The 17,409-nt window shown below is 34.7% G+C and overlaps 2 protein-coding genes across 2 annotated transcripts in view; both read left to right on the top strand.

The window, feature by feature from the left end:
- LOC118742263 (zinc finger protein 423 homolog) overlaps nt 1-17,409 on the top strand; it is a gene marked incomplete in the record, with an annotated part of 513,159 nt that overhangs the window by 219,151 nt on the left and 276,599 nt on the right.
- LOC118743570 (spore coat protein SP96-like) lies at nt 5,437-5,961 on the top strand. The gene has a single exon (XM_036476336.1). The coding sequence runs from the start codon at nt 5,437-5,439 to the stop codon at nt 5,959-5,961; it is 525 nt and encodes a 174-aa protein (XP_036332229.1).

The raw sequence follows: 17,409 nt of genomic DNA, 5'->3' as shown, positions 1-17,409 counted from the left end.
GTTTTTTACATATATGTAATACTCCTATATTGGCAGTAAGAGCTAGTAGTTAGGCAGTCCGAAAACACTACAGTACAGATATAGCAATAAACACGTACAATAGAAAGGAACACATACGTTTATAAATAAACATGTACACAACACATATACAAAAACGGCAGTCAAGTACACAATTCATTGACAAAAACGGTACTAGACTGTCTCGCTTTGATTTCGGAATGCTTACACATTGAGAAGTTAGCTTACTGACAATATAGAAGTATTACATATATGGTTTTTTACATTCTCTACCGAAAAAGACACCTATATTTTACTTCATCATAATATTCGAAAATTACAAAAAAAAAAATCAGAAATTTTGTACTCACAGAGAAGTATTTTTTATTTTTTGCAGTTAATAATTTTTTGTCGGCGAAAATCTGTTAAATAAGTAATCACAATATGCGGATTTACAGTGGCTTTCCATTAATGTGTGAGCTAGATTTAAATAAATAATTTTTTGTACTAAAAATTAAATAAAAATTTTTTTTAATTATTTGTTTTTATTTTTTTTATTATTAATTATACACAGTTTGATTTCTGTTTTTGTTTGCAATCTAAGTAGTTGTTCCGCTTTATGGTGTACACTTACGTCTCTTTTTATGCGGCTTTTTTTATGCGGATTTGAATTTATGTGGGTTTTCAAATCATTATTTCGCAGTAGCGATTTTGCTTTTTTGAGAGTTTTTATTACTTTTTTTCAATGTGTAAGAGACAATGCTTCTGATAAACAATTTGTCTTTGTATTCTTACATAAGTCATGTATTTATTGTGATATTTTTTATTTGTTTTTTTGTTAAAATAGATAAAATTTTATTTATTCCATTAATGTTCAGCTTTACATGGAATAATAAGTGTTGAAGTGAAGAAATAAATAGTTTTTTTTTGCTTAATAATGCCTCACTGGATTATTTTATGCGGTTTTTTAGAATTTCTTACATGGACTATCTGAATTTATGCGGTTTTTGAAATTGCTGGAACATTTTGTATGAAAGTAAAGAACTTTTTTATGCAGATTTTTTCTATGCGGCTTTCTGAGGAACGCATGTACCGCATAAAAAAAGACCTAAGTGTACACTGTAAATCTTTGAGAATAGAAAACCCAAAGCTGTAGAAGGTACGAGATTTTTCATGACTGTGTACATAAAGTAGTGTTTTTACAAGCGTTTAATTATTTAACTTGCTCTGTATTTATGCATGTTTGTTTGCATGTTTGTTAGGGGCAAATTTTGCAACCAATTTTTGACCAACTTCCCGATAACCTAGAGACTTGAAACATCAGATTTGAATCACATTTTCAATGTTTGATAACCCCGTATTTATAGTCCAATTTGCATTATATATTTGAACGTACATTAATTAAATGAAAAGGTTAACTTATTTTGGGTGTACTATGTAATTTTTAATCAGGCAACCTATTACACTACACTACATATTTTAGATGAAATTCTATTTGCCCTAATACAAGTCAGTTCTGGATCCGCCCCTGTTGGAGACTAATGAAAATTTGTAAATATGCTAGAACTTTCGTCTATAGGGATCAGCAATGTCTCGCAGGTTGGCTTGACATTAGCTTGGTGTAGTTTCATGATGAGACCGGATTTCAGTTTCAACATAGACAAGGTTTTTTTAACATGCAACATCACATGTTTACATCAAATCTTCTGCCATCTGTAATTGCGCTGACAATCGTTATTTCTTAACCTGAGCAAACTACATATCGTACCAACCAATCAACTTGTTTATTCTGATACATACTAACACTACATGTTAAATAGCTACATTTTCTTTTAGTGTGTCATTTTTGTTACTTAGAGTTTTAATTTTATTACTTTTTGGATCCGCGACCTTTCAGTCACTGAGTTCGTGCAGGCGGCACGCGTTTTACGTTGTAACATAAATGTTGTCTTGGTGTATAGTAACTCGGCATTTGAACATCTGTGGATGAAAAGAAATAAAAAAATGTTAGTTCCACTTATGTAATAATTTCCATATTAGTAGCATTCTTGTACGATCACGTTTTGGTGTTATTGTACCCAAAAAACTTGCAAGGCGAAATGGAGACTGCCAGGCGATATTTCATTTTCAGAAGTTGCTAGTTTTAACTTGATAAGTTTTTACTTGTAAGAACTTGCCAGTAGCGAAGACAGCTGATCGCATGTTGCCGGGTGCAATTGAAGCTTATAAGGACTCTATTTATGGGGTTTCCATGATAATTAAATTAACTTGATAAACCCATTTTAATATAAATATTATATGTAATACTGTTTTAATAGGAAATTGTTGCCAATAAACAACCAATTCATCAGCAGTTGATGAAGCTCCAAACTGTTACTGGCTTTGTGTTCACGTACTTTTTTTTTTGATATTTTTCTCTGTGAGAGCGAGTTTTTAGAAAAGATGTTACTAGAGAGTAGGGTAGCCGGATATTTTAGTGGCATAATCAGTACAGTTTGGATCAAAAATCAGTGCAAAGCCATAAAAATCAGTTCATTTTTAAGCGTCTTTTTCGTTTACTAACAATATAACAACCAAATAACCGCGCATTAATTTAACATAACTAGTAGACTTTTAAATACTTAGAGTATTATCATTATAAATAGTTTTAAGCAAACCAAAGGTATTACGTATGTGTGCACAGTCGTGTATTGGTAAGTTTTGAATTGGGCGTGGCACCTCCCATACAAACTGAATTTCTCACACCACATACACATTCTAATGTGAGAAACTCAGTTTGTATGGGAGGTGCCACGCCCCTTTTTTCAATAACACTCCATTTTTTCCATGAGTTTGGCGTTGATCTCTATATATCTCTATATCTCTATATCTCTATACCAAGTTGCAGCGCTCTACGATGAATACTTCCAGAGATATGTTGTGTGAAAGCTTTAGTTTGTATGGGAGGTGTCACGCCCCTTGATATAGCGAAATTATTCTTCCTCTATTATAATCCTTTGAGGGTCTAGAGTCGATGTCCAAAATTTCAAAAATATCGGTACAACTCGAGGTTTTCGATTAGAAAAAAACGGCTTTCAAAATATATATCAGTACAGATGGCAAATTAAAAATATTTTTCAATTAAATGTTTCCTATGGAAAAATGTGTATAAATAGTTTTTTAAATAATTGCAGGTATTTGAAATTACTTTCAAGCATTTTCCAAAAAAGTGGAAGCATTCAAACGTGAAAACTTTTTTTCATTCATTTTTCAACATAAAAAATCAGAGCATTTTTTAAAAATCGCCACGGATAGATCGACGCGAATGTTAATTAAATTTTATTTAAAAAAAAAATAAACTCAAAATCGGTTCATATTTGGGCTGTCAAAATTGATTCGTCCACAGCAACATTTTTTGCCCACTGTGCGCCGTTCAATTTCGGTTGGTCCCATATAAGGCATAACAAGGTAGAATTGATTTCGACATTTCTCTCTTTTGAACTGCGACTAAAATGTCAACTCTTAACCCTATACTATTCAAAATTTTAATTTTTTTAATATAAATTTTCAATTGTGAGCTGTGCGACTGATTTAAAATACATAATAAAATGAAGAGGAATTACTGTTTGACAAGAGCCAGGACAACAAACATGTGCATTATTTTAAAACTCCGAAGTATCAATGCTTCATTAGGAGACTCTTCACGTGTTCGCGAAGACCATTTTAGTGCCAGTGACTTTATTTGCTGCCCATCGCAGCCGGGTATTTCTAAGCGGACGCGTTTGTTCCCAGGTGCAGGAACTATTATGCCGAATATACATAGACCAAATTTCAAATGGTGGTCTAACAAAACCTAAACCGGAATTCCTTGTGGACATAAAGAAACTGAAATTAACTTTTAATAAATTAATGGCAAGGAAATTTCGAATTGCAAAAATTTAATAGCTGAATTATTGAAGTTAAGTTCTGATGTAAATTTAGAATAATCAAACCTTTTTTTAAATGTCTAATATACTTTAGAATTAAGTATTTGAATAGAAAAAATAAATGCTTAAAAACATTGGGCTAGTAAAAGCAAGAAAATTGCCAAAATGGGTTTATAAATGAGTGTGTTTCACTTAGTGTGTAATTTTGTGTAAGTATGCATTTCCACATTTACATTAAAACGAAAAGGCAATACCTTAAATGAAGCTGATTCTAATGAGATTTTAAAAATGTTCATATCTACAAAAACTTTCATTTCAGAGATATTAGCCCGCAGTTATAGTCAAAATCTTTTTGAAAGTTATGTCAAAAAGCTGCTTTTAACTTTAGGAGTCGACTTTATTTTGACTATAGCTACGGGCCGTTGAGTTTTATCAAATATGATAAATGCATAACAAAGGGATAATTTCTTTGTTTACATTTTTTGACATTACAGCCAGCTATGAGAGAGCTCGACTGAATTGTCACTTCTACCTTGTTGAATATGCCTTGGTCCCATACAAGTTCTGTGTGCATGAGAAATGTTTGACAGTAAATTGGCGGCGTGCGTGAATATTAGGTTAGCCTGTTAAACTGTCTAGAAAATTTATAAACATTGAAAAAATTTAACAAAATGTTCATCAAAATATCAACTTTTTGATCAAATTTTGTAGTACGCAGTTTTTTAACCCATTCAATTTCAGTAGAAGGCGAGCTCGAGTCAGAATTTGTTTAAATATTTTAAGGTTAAAATGAAATATATTTAGTTGGTGTGCTTATTAAATATAACATTCACATTAAAATGTTGACTGAAAGGTATAATACCGAATTTTCGCTAAACGAATTTTCGAGTATGAATGAAATTGAATAGTTTGTCAGTTTTGTTGTGGCATATTGTTATTTATTGCAATAGTGTTATTGAGGAAAATTTGTTGGTTTTCCTTACAAACAAATCGTGGTATAAAGCTCAATAACACTATTGAAATAAAATTAATATTGTTAAATGTGTTTGTGCAAGTAAATTACAGGTGGTCGAACATCAAAAATCGAAGTAAAGCTACATATATCATATCCAAGAGTCGGTAGATGGCACGTATCTTTTCCAAATCTTTAGATCCTTAGATTAACAAGTTTTAAATAAGATCAGATGTACACCGGCTATTATGTTGTAATGATCTTAGTCTTGAGTAAGATCAGTTATAAACCGGTTATTACGTTAATAATACGTTTAATAGTTTGAGTACGTTTAAGAGTCCTGGCAAGGTTGAATAGAAAAGAAAGCGAACAGAGCGCGAGCTTGACTCGGCCATTTTGTCAAAGGCCGCTGGAGAGAATATACGTGTTAAGAAAAATAAAAGTTTATATCGGCTAAAATGTTAGCCATATGCTGAATAAATAAAGTAGAATTATATCTCAGGTGTGGGGTACAAACCATCGCCAATAATTTAACACAAAAATTTTTGACAAATATCAACAAAAACGCGAAATAAAACAGAAATGCGCCGCCACCTAAGTAGCATATACTTTGCACCCGACGCCTCAATGCAGCGCCTAAGAACCCTATATGATGAAATTAACATCGGCGAATTGGAAGGACTCGCCGCTAGTGAAATGGTGGTGCCAACTCCTACCACCCCTGCTGCATCTACCGTTGCACCCTCGACCGCAGCCATTACTGTTGCACCTACCGCTGCTATTATCGTTGCACCAACTGCTGCCATTACTGTTGCTTCCTTTACCGCCAACACCGCTGCCAACATCGCTCCCCCTACGTCCGCTGCCACTGAAGCCAATACAACCTCCACGTACACCTGGGAAAATAGCGACATACATAACACAGCCGCAAATTCCGCCGTAACCCCCGCTGCCCTATCGGCACACACAGTACCCAGCACCATACCTGCCGCGATTACCGTTACCACCGCCGCTGTGGAACTAGCTAGGTCATCAGCCAATGCCAGTTTTGCCGCTACTTTCCCGATAAGAAGGACCCGCCTCCATTGCCACGAACTACCGCTGTAAACATGGAACTCAATCAGCTAGAAAATGAAATTAAGATCTTACAATTCCGGCGCGAGTTAGCTGAACTACAGCAAGACGCACACCCATGGGCCAATCGACGTATAAATTTCGAGGAACTCGAGGCTGCCGTACCCAAATTTAGCGGCGACAGTCATAACGATATAGACAGGTGACTGGGGCAGCTCGAGGATTATGTCGAAGTAAGCGGGTATGATGTGCTGGATAAATGCCTTGCACTACGCCTGGTGGGAACGGCAAAAGATTATGTTAATAACATCGGTTAAATCCGATTTATCCACTTGAAAGCATCCCTGTGCAAGATGTTCCGTCGAACTGTCACGCGACCAGAAATATATCGCCAACTGCGGCTCCGCCAGCTGAAACCTACCGAAAGTTGCATAAGCTATGTCGTAGCCTTGCAATCAATCGCTTCAAAAACTGACATTGCCGAGGAAGAATTGGTGGGCATCATAATAGACAACATCCCAGAATCAGAAACAACATCAGCATTCTGTATGGTGCAACATCAATCGAAGATCTCATCCACCGAATGGACCGCAATGAACACCGCCGTATGTAGGCTGCCTCAAGACAAGCCGGTGCTACCTTGTACCCGAAGCTGAAGCCGACGCCTACCCCTACCTCGGCCACATCAGTCGAGCTGTCATCTGTGAGGTATTTCCACTGCTCCAGGTTTGAGCACTACAAAAGCTCGTGCCCCGGGCCGTTGAGACCCAAGGGCTCCTGCTTCAACTGCCACCGGATGGCTCATCAACACAAGGAGTTCCCTAGGAAAAGAAGAGTTGCTTACACCGCATCCATCTCAACGGACTCACCTGGAAGTGAAGGCTAGACAATGGGTAAGTGTGGCTTTGAGTAAACCTAATCGAGTCAGACCCGCGAGTTTTATAAAAATGTTTTCTATATTTTATTCCGGTAGTCCGATTAGTCTGGTGCAACGTCCGGAAACACCATCAACCCTCTCGCTGCCACCAGATGCAATCCCAACCATATGTGTTGGAGTTGGCAGAACTAGGCTTCTTTCATACGGTACCCACCTATGTGCGGTGAAATTCCGAGGCAAAATCAAATCAGTCCCTTTGAAGGTGGTGCTAGACGACACATTAGTAAATTCAATAATCTTCGGACGGGACTTTATACATAAATTCAATAAACAACTCGTACAAATTAAAGAAAATAATGAAGTTATGTTAAATAAAAATGTATATCTAAAGTGCTACAATGAATTAAATAGCACTCAAAATAATGTGAGATCTGAAGTTCAAACTAAAAGAAATAATGCTGTGAACACATAAAGGGCTCGTGGTGTGTGGAAATATTTGCAGTTGCGTTCCACAACCCTATCGTGCACGGCTTGTAATTTTTTAATGAGTGGGCGAAGAAGACGAAACGGTGTTGGCATTTTTTGAACAAATGTATTTTTTTTTATACAACTTCTTTCACAATATAGTTTACTGCTACAATTTTGTGATGAATACTAAAAGTATATAGCTTTGAAAATTCACAGCGGGAAATTTTTTTAACCTTTTTGTTTTGATCTTTTCGAATTTGAATTTGTAAGTTTTGAAAAAGTGTTAAAAATGTCTTGAACGAACTGTTATAACCTGGGAACGGATTTTATGGAAATTGCCTTTTTTTGTGCTAAAGAGATAGAGTATATTCGATTAAGAATGTTCACGATTTATCTTTCCCTGATTCCATTTATACATATTTGATGCTGCCCTTTTTAAGATATCTGCCTTTTTTCCTACTGTCCCTTTCAAAAAGTGATTATAGCGAGGAAAGAGCTCTTATTCCTGATATAATAAAGGCTTCAAATTTTCAGTACATTCAAGGTTGTGTTAAAGCCTGTTCTATTACAAAAAAAATCAAGTTGATAATGAAGAAAGTCGATGGGTAAATAAAGAAGTAATAAGTGGTCATATGAAAATGCGCAAAGATTTTTTGTATGAACAATTTGCAGGAATGATGTTACTCATACGCCATATACACCTGAAAATTTCTCGAAAACTTATCCATGGAATAAAAAATTAACTCGATTTTCGGAATCAGCAAACAATTCTATATGTGCATTGGATATGTAGTGACGTCCGTCGAACATTTTTCCTGTAAACCAGTGTTATTTTTTAGTTTTTGTCTTTTTTTGTGTCTTCTTTTGCCTTTTTTTGCTATTTCTAGTGCCTTTTCCTGCCTATTCCGTTATTTGATTTTGCCTTTTTTATAGGTTTCTAGGTCCTAAAATACTTTCGAACCAATTTAATAATCGTAATTCGAAGTAAAGCTAATCAAATTCTCCATAAACCTTACATACATCACTCTTCGACAGTCCGATAGTCTCTGAGTAACTAATTAATAATTACTGATTTCTTGTTTTTTGATAAAAGTATTAATATAATTCAAATTTTAACATGAGAATTATAAAATAAAACGATTTTTCTGTAATTTGTTTATTTTGTATGTATTTGGTTCCTTTACAAAAAAATGAAGCTACCAGTGAAGAAAATTAATTAAATTAATAAATAAAAAAGGTGGCGAAATGAAAATGCGCAAGGATTTTTTGTATGACATATGAGCAGAAAAGAGTGTTACTCAGGTATACATAGCGTATGATTAGCCTTCTTTTCTGCTCATTTTTCATACAAAAAGCTTTGTGTCTTTTTTATTTGACCACTCATTCCTTCTTTCCAATCCAAATATGATGCCTCTTTTTCCATTAATAATGGCTTAAAAATGCTTTTGCTTAGGAAGTGTACCTGAAAAAATAAAGTTTTTTTTATAGATTTCGTACTGGAGGAACAATTTCATTTCCCAACACTGAGGCGAAATGTAAGCACACCTGCCAAATTAGAAAATAGAACTTGCTCGGCTACAAGTTGGCGTGCAATCAAACGACAGCCTGGGCTTGTGTTGTGGATTGTGTTCAGTTCATATGGTTTACACCATGATGCAATAATGAAAGGTGTTGTGTAGGTCAATATTGTATTTTGGAAGTACAAGAAAAACAGGAAGAAAAAAAGCCTTTTAGTTGAAAAAGTACTAAATTTTATGCCTTCTCAACAGCGTTCCGATTATCTGAATAGGTATATATATGACTTGGTAGTCTCATAAAGTTGTAGATACTTAAAATAATAAAATTAGGCGTGTTTTTATTCACAGGAATATGATAATATGCTTAAAATTTTTGAGCTGATGAATACCCAGCTAGAACAGTATGGCATATATAATTCTTTATATAAGCCGCATCACTAAGAAAATTATCCCTTATGAATTTGAAATGTTTCCCTTATATTGTACAGGCCAAATAGAGGAATTCATTGACGTGTGATATTTTGTCCCCCTCTATCAAATGGGTTTCTTGTGCTCATATATCAGGTTTGATAGCTATTGACCATACCAATAATGCCTCATACTCAGTTTTACTAGATCAATTCGTGTTCTCGAGAAAAAAAATGCCACGATTCAAAATCTGAGTATAGTGGCCAAATTTTTTTTTCTCAAAATTTTGAAAATTCTTCGTTTTTTGGCCTATATTTGCTTTGTATGGTATTTGCCACAAAATATAGGCCAAAAACGATAAATGTTCAAAATTTGGAGAAAAAATATTTTTCAGATTTTTGGATCGTGAAATTTTTTTTTCTCGGAGAACACGAATTGATCAAGTAAATCTGAGTATGAGGCATTATTGGTATGGCCAACAGCTATCAAACCTGATATATTCGCACAAAGGTTTTTTTTGTGTTCCACAGTGTTATATAAGGGATACTTTGAGGAATCATATAAACAATTATACATTACCCAAGTTCACGTGCATCCAAGTTCGAGTCATACAGCAAGCATTGACTGCTTTTCAATGTTTTATTTGTTTGTTTTTGAAATTAACAATATATTTCATAATTTATAATTAATACGTTGTGTTTTAGTAAATCCACTTTGATTTTTCATTGTACAAAATGTATTATATACATACAGTATCGGTCATATTAGTAGCAACCCCATTTCAAAGTGATATTATTTCCCTCTCATGTTAATTTATTTCTAAGAATTTGCAATAAAAATAAAGTTCAATTTCTAACAAAACCCATATAAACCCAATTTTAAAACTTCGTAGAAAACTACAAAAAATACAACAAATTTTCACCCAAAATTCACACTTTTTTCTCAGAAGTGTTAGAATTTTTTTGAGCACTCAGTTTTATAGCCCCTTCAATTTTAGTCTTATTATATGCAAGTTTAAAGTGGCTAAAAATTACCGTTAATTTTTTAGAATCGATATAAAAACAAATCGTGTTTAATCGTCTTCCATATACCGAAAAATGCGACTATACAGCGTGGCGACGAATAACTGTTACCCCGGTTTTTTTGAGAAATAAAAGGGTCCTTTATAGATTTTGCGAAAAAAGTATTTTATTGTCAATTTTCCACAGATTTTACTTTAGTTGTATTAATTAGTTATTAAATTTTAATCCCTATTTACATTTGCCAGCAGTTTAAACTTTGAGAGAAAAGTTCATTTGGCACGCAAGTCTTTTTCAGGTGTATTTTTTCTTAGGCTTTGTATAAAAAAATACAAAAAAGAAAAAACCTGTATAAGGTTGGTCAAATGAATGGCCGTCCTAGTCACCAGTTCCGAGTCTATTCGATTTTTGAGTATGAGCCCTTATGTCGAACAAAAGCGGGAGTATAAGGGACTCAAAATGGACAAAATTTGCCTATGGTTACAGAAGATATGGAATAAATTAACTGACGAAAACCTGCGTGCCAAATGAACTTTACTCTCAAAGTTTACACTGCTGGCAAATGTAAACAAGGATTAAAATTTGAAAACTAATTAATACAACTAAAGTAAAATCTGTGGAAAATTAACAACAAAATACTTTTTTGGCAAAATCTATAAAGGACCCTTTTATTTCTCAAAAAAATCTGGGTAACAGTTATTCGTCGCCACGCTGTATATCGATGGCTGAGTGGAATATCGACCTATCTCGGCAGCCAGGTCGAAAACACTCGATATCAGAAAACTTTTCAACGCCCTATTTCAAAATTTGGCTGGAAAACGCCCTATTTTAGAATTTGATTGAAAAATGCCCTATCTCAGAACTCGGTTCAAAAACACCCTATCTCAGCTGGCGATCCAAAAACGCCCTATCTCAGCACATTTTCAAAGTATTTTCATTTGAGATAGGACTTTTTTGAACCGAATAATAATAATAACATACTATATGCATATATAGTTTCAACATAAAAAAAATTATGCACACATCATTAATTGTCTATACATATCTAAGTCAATATATGTGATATATATGTACATACATCTACATATCGTCATTTAAAGTACAAAACCGTGTATCAATAAAATGCAAAACCGCCTATCAAGATAATGCAAACCCACGTATGCGAGGTTGCATAAATTATTTTCTAGAGAGCAAAAACACAATCAAATTCGGCCGCAGCTGCAGTTCACCAGAGAATGCTGCAAATGGAATGGTTCATCATTGAAGTCAAAATAATAGTTGCGTTCCCCAACTTTTCTGGGTTAAAACCTGTAAAACTGTCAAAAGGCAAAAGCAGCCAGAGAACCGAGTACGGGAACGCTTTCTGGTAAATTCCTGTAAATTCTTGCAACTTCTCGCGAGTTAGGGAACGCAACTAATATGTTGTAACTTACGTGTATTAGCTCTTAATTACAACAGGCCAGGAAAACACTAAGGAAATGACCTAATAAATGCAAAATTATAATTTATTTGTAAAATAATCCGGTTTTATTAAAATACTTACCAAATTTCACGCAATTAGAAAACAAATGTCAGCGAATATGAACAAAACGAACAACGAAAATTTAATCAATGTATCTTGTTTAGAATTTTTTTTTAATATTTTGGGAAATGTTTAGTGAAATTAGCAAAAAAAACATCACAGTTTCTCCTAAGGTAGTTCAAGATGGCGGATTAGAGCGAGAAGTTGCCAACGTAAAACACCTTTCATTATTGCATCATGGGTTTACACCATGATAAAAAAAATAGGAAGGTAGAACCGCTGAGAGGAATTTTTCAAATTCTTGACGTTTGCAAGCAATTTAATTTTGAAATTTTACACACAAACTCACACACACATTCTCATTTTCAATCTCAAACAACAACAACTTCGAACAATTCCCTTTTTTACTCTCAATTTTATATGATTTTAAAATGTTGGCAAACTTCAAAAAAAAAATCATGGCCGACGAATTGAGAGAACGGTTTTACCTTACTATGTTTTTATCATGGTTTACACCATGGTACAAAAAAGAAGGTAGTTCCATTTAATGACATTCGTTGTTGTTGATTTTATCAGTACATTCAAAGATGTGGAATATGATGGACTTGAAAATTATGCCGCTTACATAATTTCGTAAATGGGGTTGTTGACTAAGTTTCAGACTTTGTACTTTAAACGACGATATGTTAATTGTTTAGCGGTCTGTTCAAGTCGACTTCAGGTTTTTTGCATATATTAGAAGCTTTAAATTCAAAATTTGTTAAAGTTAATGGAGATACGATAATCACAAAGCCTTATTTTTTTTGCAAAATCTCATGAGAAATTAAAATTAAATTTGAGCCAAAATATAAAAAGGTTTTATTTGGAAAGAATATTCTTTAGAACTAGATTTGTAAATCGCAAGATTGTATTCAAAATAAAAAAAATAACAGCATTGCGCGTGGTTTTTATTATAAAATAAAAAGAACAATTACCATGAAGTCGTCTTTAATACTTTATATCAGAGACATAAATATTATAAGAGAAAAGAATAAAAGTCAATCAATAATCATTATATTAAGATAAATATTTCTCAAAATAAGTCTCAAAAGAAAAGTCTTGAAGACTTAAAAATATGTATTTCACTGATAATTATTTTGAAAAGACTTCTATTATATAAGTCTTAAAATAATAGTTATCGATGACTTAAAAAATGTCTCACACATAATTATTATCAAGAGACTTATAATTCTTACGACAATTTTGATAACCTATTTAAAAACCCAACAATGAAATAATTATTATTCTGGGTCTCTGCTTTATATTTTATATATTTTTAATCAAAATAATGCGAGCTACGTAAGTAAAAAAAAATACCATGCACTGATAATGGGTTTTGATTTGAAATATTATTACATTGGTATAAATATGGGAAGGAAAATACTCGATTTAATGCTTTAATATTATCAAAGTGGCAAGGCCGTTGATAATACTCACAATTTATGAAACTTCAAAAAATTTTATTATCCGTCAAAAGTGGTTTATTGAAACTAATTTATTTTTATAAGCTTTTATTTAACTTGGTCATCCCACGCAAATCGCGGAAATTTCCAATCGATTTTAAACTAACTTCCCGACAAGTTAGAGACTTGAAATTTTCAGCATAGTTCCAATCACGATGACAATGCAATTTAATATATAAATAAATTCCCCATATGGTCCAGGGGTCTTGATTCAAAGGCGGTCAAAAAATAGTAAGATTTATGGCTAACAGAGCGTAATTTGCCAAAGAACGTAAAACCACTAAAAAATTGTTAAAGTGCCGGCGCTCCGCGGCGGTAGTGTAGCAAAGCTATTGCTTGTCTAGATATGAACCACGTTGTAGGCATCATATCAAGGAGATATAATTAGAAGACTCCAGATGTCGCCCCGCCAGAAGAAGTTAAATATCGCGCCTGAATATATGCCATGCTACAGCGGAAATGGACGACACGCCATTTCTTTAAATAAAATTAGCTACTGCTATATGTACATATGTATGTTTATACAAAACGTAAGCAAACATTTTGCTTGCCAAGTCTTCTGTTCTCTTTCATTGCAAGTTGAATTATTTTAATATCTATTGCAAAATTTTATACATAAAATAAAATAACACTTTTTAATATACAACGCTTTTATAAATGGACTAAAAATTAGAAAATAAAAGAATGTAAAAAAAATATTTTTTAAAAACAAGCTTTTATTTAACCTGTACAACTAAAGGCATAAAATGAAGTAGTGTAACAAAAGTCTTTTTACTAAGAAAATTTTGTCAAAACTGCACTAAAATGAATAAAATAAAATAAGTTAAGGTCTCGTTAAAGTTACTAAAAGCCATTTAGTGAAAGGAGTTATTCAAACTTTAATGAAAATTACTAACAATTTGTACTAATTTACTTCGTTTTTAAAAAAGCTTGTCGGCGAATTCAGCGTACATGCATTATGGTTAGGTATGTATGTATATGTATGTATGCAGATATTTAAATGCCGGTTTGATATTCGCGCCGCAAACTTTTTTAAAAACGAAGTAAATTAGTACATATTGTTAGTAATTTTCATTAGAGTTTGGATAACTCCTTTCACTAAATGGCTTTTAGTAACTTTAACGAGACCCTAACGTATTTTATTTTATTCATTTTAGTGCAGTTAAAAAGTCTTTTGTTACACTACTTCATTTTATTCCTTTGATTGTACAGGTTAAATAAAAGCTTGTTTTTAAAAAGTATATATTTTTTCATTATTTTATTTGTATCGTGGTTTACACGTATTTTATTTAGACAGGCTGCACGCCGCACACCACAAGCCCTTTATGCGTTTACAGCTTAATGAATTATTTTTAAATGAAAATGTAAATCGGAGAGGCAGCAATGAATTTAAAAGCGCTCAAAATAATGTAACATCTGGAGTTTCTGATTCGATTGAGGTTAAATTAGCTTCTAGTGATGGGGGTGGGAAAACAAAAATAATCGACGGTGGGGTCTCTCCTGGAAACAAAACCCATATTGCCAGGGTTATAAGCGAATTATGTGCCATCGATGAAACGATTTTTCAGGCTAATATAGATATTTCGGATGATTCAGATCCCGATAGCCGCGAAACGATAATGTCTGTCATTAAGAATTTTTATTTATCACGCATTAATGTCGAAACAGGCGCCTATGATTACAAAATGAAAATCCGGCTAACAGATGACACACCCTTCCACTTTCAAGACTGAGAAGAAGTTAAGAAGATTACGAACGATTTAATGGACCGGCAAATAATCAGACCCAGTAGCTCCCCTTATGTATAGACTATATGTCGGGGAAAATGTGGTTCACGCTGTTAGACTTTAAATACGAATTTAACCAACTAGTAATGGATGAAACCTCAATACCATTGACCTCATTTGTCACACCACATGGACAGTTCGAGTACCTAAGAATGCCGTTTGGTTTGAAAAACGCCTCGGAAAATTTTGAGAGGTTCGTCTATAACATTTTTAGGGACGTGATAGATGAAAGGAAGATTATTTTATATATTGATGAGATACTAATCGCGTCCCGCGACTTCAAGAGTCATATCGAATGTTTAGATAGGTGTTACAAAGGGCTAATGTAAGGCAATTAGAGCTTAAATTGAAGAAGTGCAAGTTCGGCTACCAAAAAATTGAACACTTGAGTTATTCGGTATGTCCCTTGTGACTCGCACATTAGAGCAATAGTCAATTACTCTGCCCCCAGGAATCAGAAAGAACTCCGATCATGTACTGGCCTGTTTTCTTATTTCCGCAAATTCGTGCCAGCATCCTCAAAAACTGCTAAACCACTTTTAGACTTGCTACGGAAGGAAAATACCTTTTCCTTTTCAAACGAATCTAAGCGAGCTCAAGAACCAGCTAGTCTCGGCCCCTATATTGGCAATATACGCCCGGAAGAGGGAAACAGAACTTCACTGTGATGCAAGTAGTAACGGGTTCGGCTCAGCACTTATGCAAAAACAAGATGATGGCAGATTCCATCCAGTAGCTTACTTCTCGAAGACAGCCACGACAGCCGAATCACGATACTATAGCTTCGTGCTGAAAACACTTTCTATTATACACGCACTTCGACGGTTCAGAATTTATCTAGAGGGAATCCCGTTTAAAATTATCACCGACTGCAACTCGCTTACCTTAACATTTTGCAAAAGACAAGTCTAGCCGCGGATAGGAAGATCAGCGTTAGAGCTGGAAAACTTCAATTATTCAATTCAGCACAGAAGTGGTATATCACTCGGTCATGTTGACGCCTTAAGTCGATACCCGTCTCCTCCTCCCTCGACGAACGCGGAAGTGGAAGACCCGGTAGAACCTTTTAAACAGAAGCCCTATGTAAGTGATACGTAAACGTCTGAGCAACCCTGTGTCCGAGGTCCGCTGCCACATCAATCCGAATGCCACAGACTAGGGAAGAAGCCAGAAAAGGAGGGTCAGGAGGGGCGACAACGAGGGCGAATCGCGGGAACTAGCTTTAATTGCGACTGTTGACCCAAATGACCTAGACTTTCACATACTGGTCGCCCAAAACAGAGACGAAAGACTTAGAAAATTGATGGGCAAGTTGGAGGAGGGGTAGGTACAAGGCTACGAGCCTCAGGACGGCTTAGTTTTTAAGAAAACCCAGGGGTCTATTCCGTTGCTATGTGTCCCGGGGGAAATGCAAGAAAACGTTATCCGTATGATACTTGAGAAGATCGGTCATCTAGGTGTAGAAACATGCTACTAGCAAATCCGTAGGAGCTACTGGTTCGAGCATATGAAAGAAAAGATAAACCGATTCATACAAAATTGTATAAAATGCATTAATTATTCAGCACCAGCCCGCTCTAACGAACATAACATGTTTAGTATTCCAAAAAGGCCAATACCATTCAACACCATTCACCTTGACCACTTCGGACCGCTGCCCGCCCTCAGGTCAAAGCGAAAACATATTCCTGTTATGATAGACGCATTTACGATGTTTGTGAAACTATACCCGGTCAACTCTTCCAGCTCGAAAGAAGTACATATGTTGCTCGCTGGAAAAATACTTTAGCTACTATAGTCGACCGAGGCGAGTGATTAGTGACAGAGGAACATGCTTCACCTCATAGGAATTTAGCGATTTCTTACTAAAAAATAACGTTAAACGGTCAAGTGGAGAGGGTAAACCGTGTGTTGAAAGCTATGCTTAGTATATTATCTGAATCAATACAACATTCGGATTAGACGACAAAGTTGTCGCAAATAAAATATGCACTAAACAAAAGTGCACTAAACAAAAGTGCATGTACATAGTACATCGCGGTGCACGCCAAGTGAATTACTCTTTGGTGCTAACCAACGGGGTTGTGTAGTTGACGGGATGACGGAATACCTGGAAGATAAGTTCCTCGATGGCATATATCGCGATATAAATGAGACCCGGGAGAATGCCCTGGGTCAGATAGAGAAATCACAGAAATATAACTCACAATTCTTCCTTAAACACAGAACCTGCCGTTTTAGCCCTTTGGTGACCAGATTTAGCTACCACATACTTTTTTTGGCCACATAAATTTAAAATTGCCTCTAGCCCTTTTTTTAGCCCTTTGGAGAATTTATTCATGCTTGCCATGAAATAGTTGTATATTTGCTTAATTTAAATT

The sequence above is a fragment of the Rhagoletis pomonella genome, unplaced genomic scaffold (assembly GCF_013731165.1).
Source record: "Rhagoletis pomonella isolate Grant_MI unplaced genomic scaffold, Rhpom_1.0 Rhpom_scaffold_00007, whole genome shotgun sequence".
NCBI lineage: Eukaryota > Metazoa > Arthropoda > Insecta > Diptera > Tephritidae > Rhagoletis > Rhagoletis pomonella.
The sequence above is the reverse complement of the archived record's forward strand: the minus strand, read 5'-3'. Positions and strand labels throughout refer to the sequence as shown.

What these genes read in the sequence shown, in the direction of transcription:
- LOC118743570 (XM_036476336.1), top strand. Translation starts at nt 5,437, where the DNA reads ATGCGCCGCCACCTAAGTAGCATATACTTTGCACCCGACGCCTCAATG.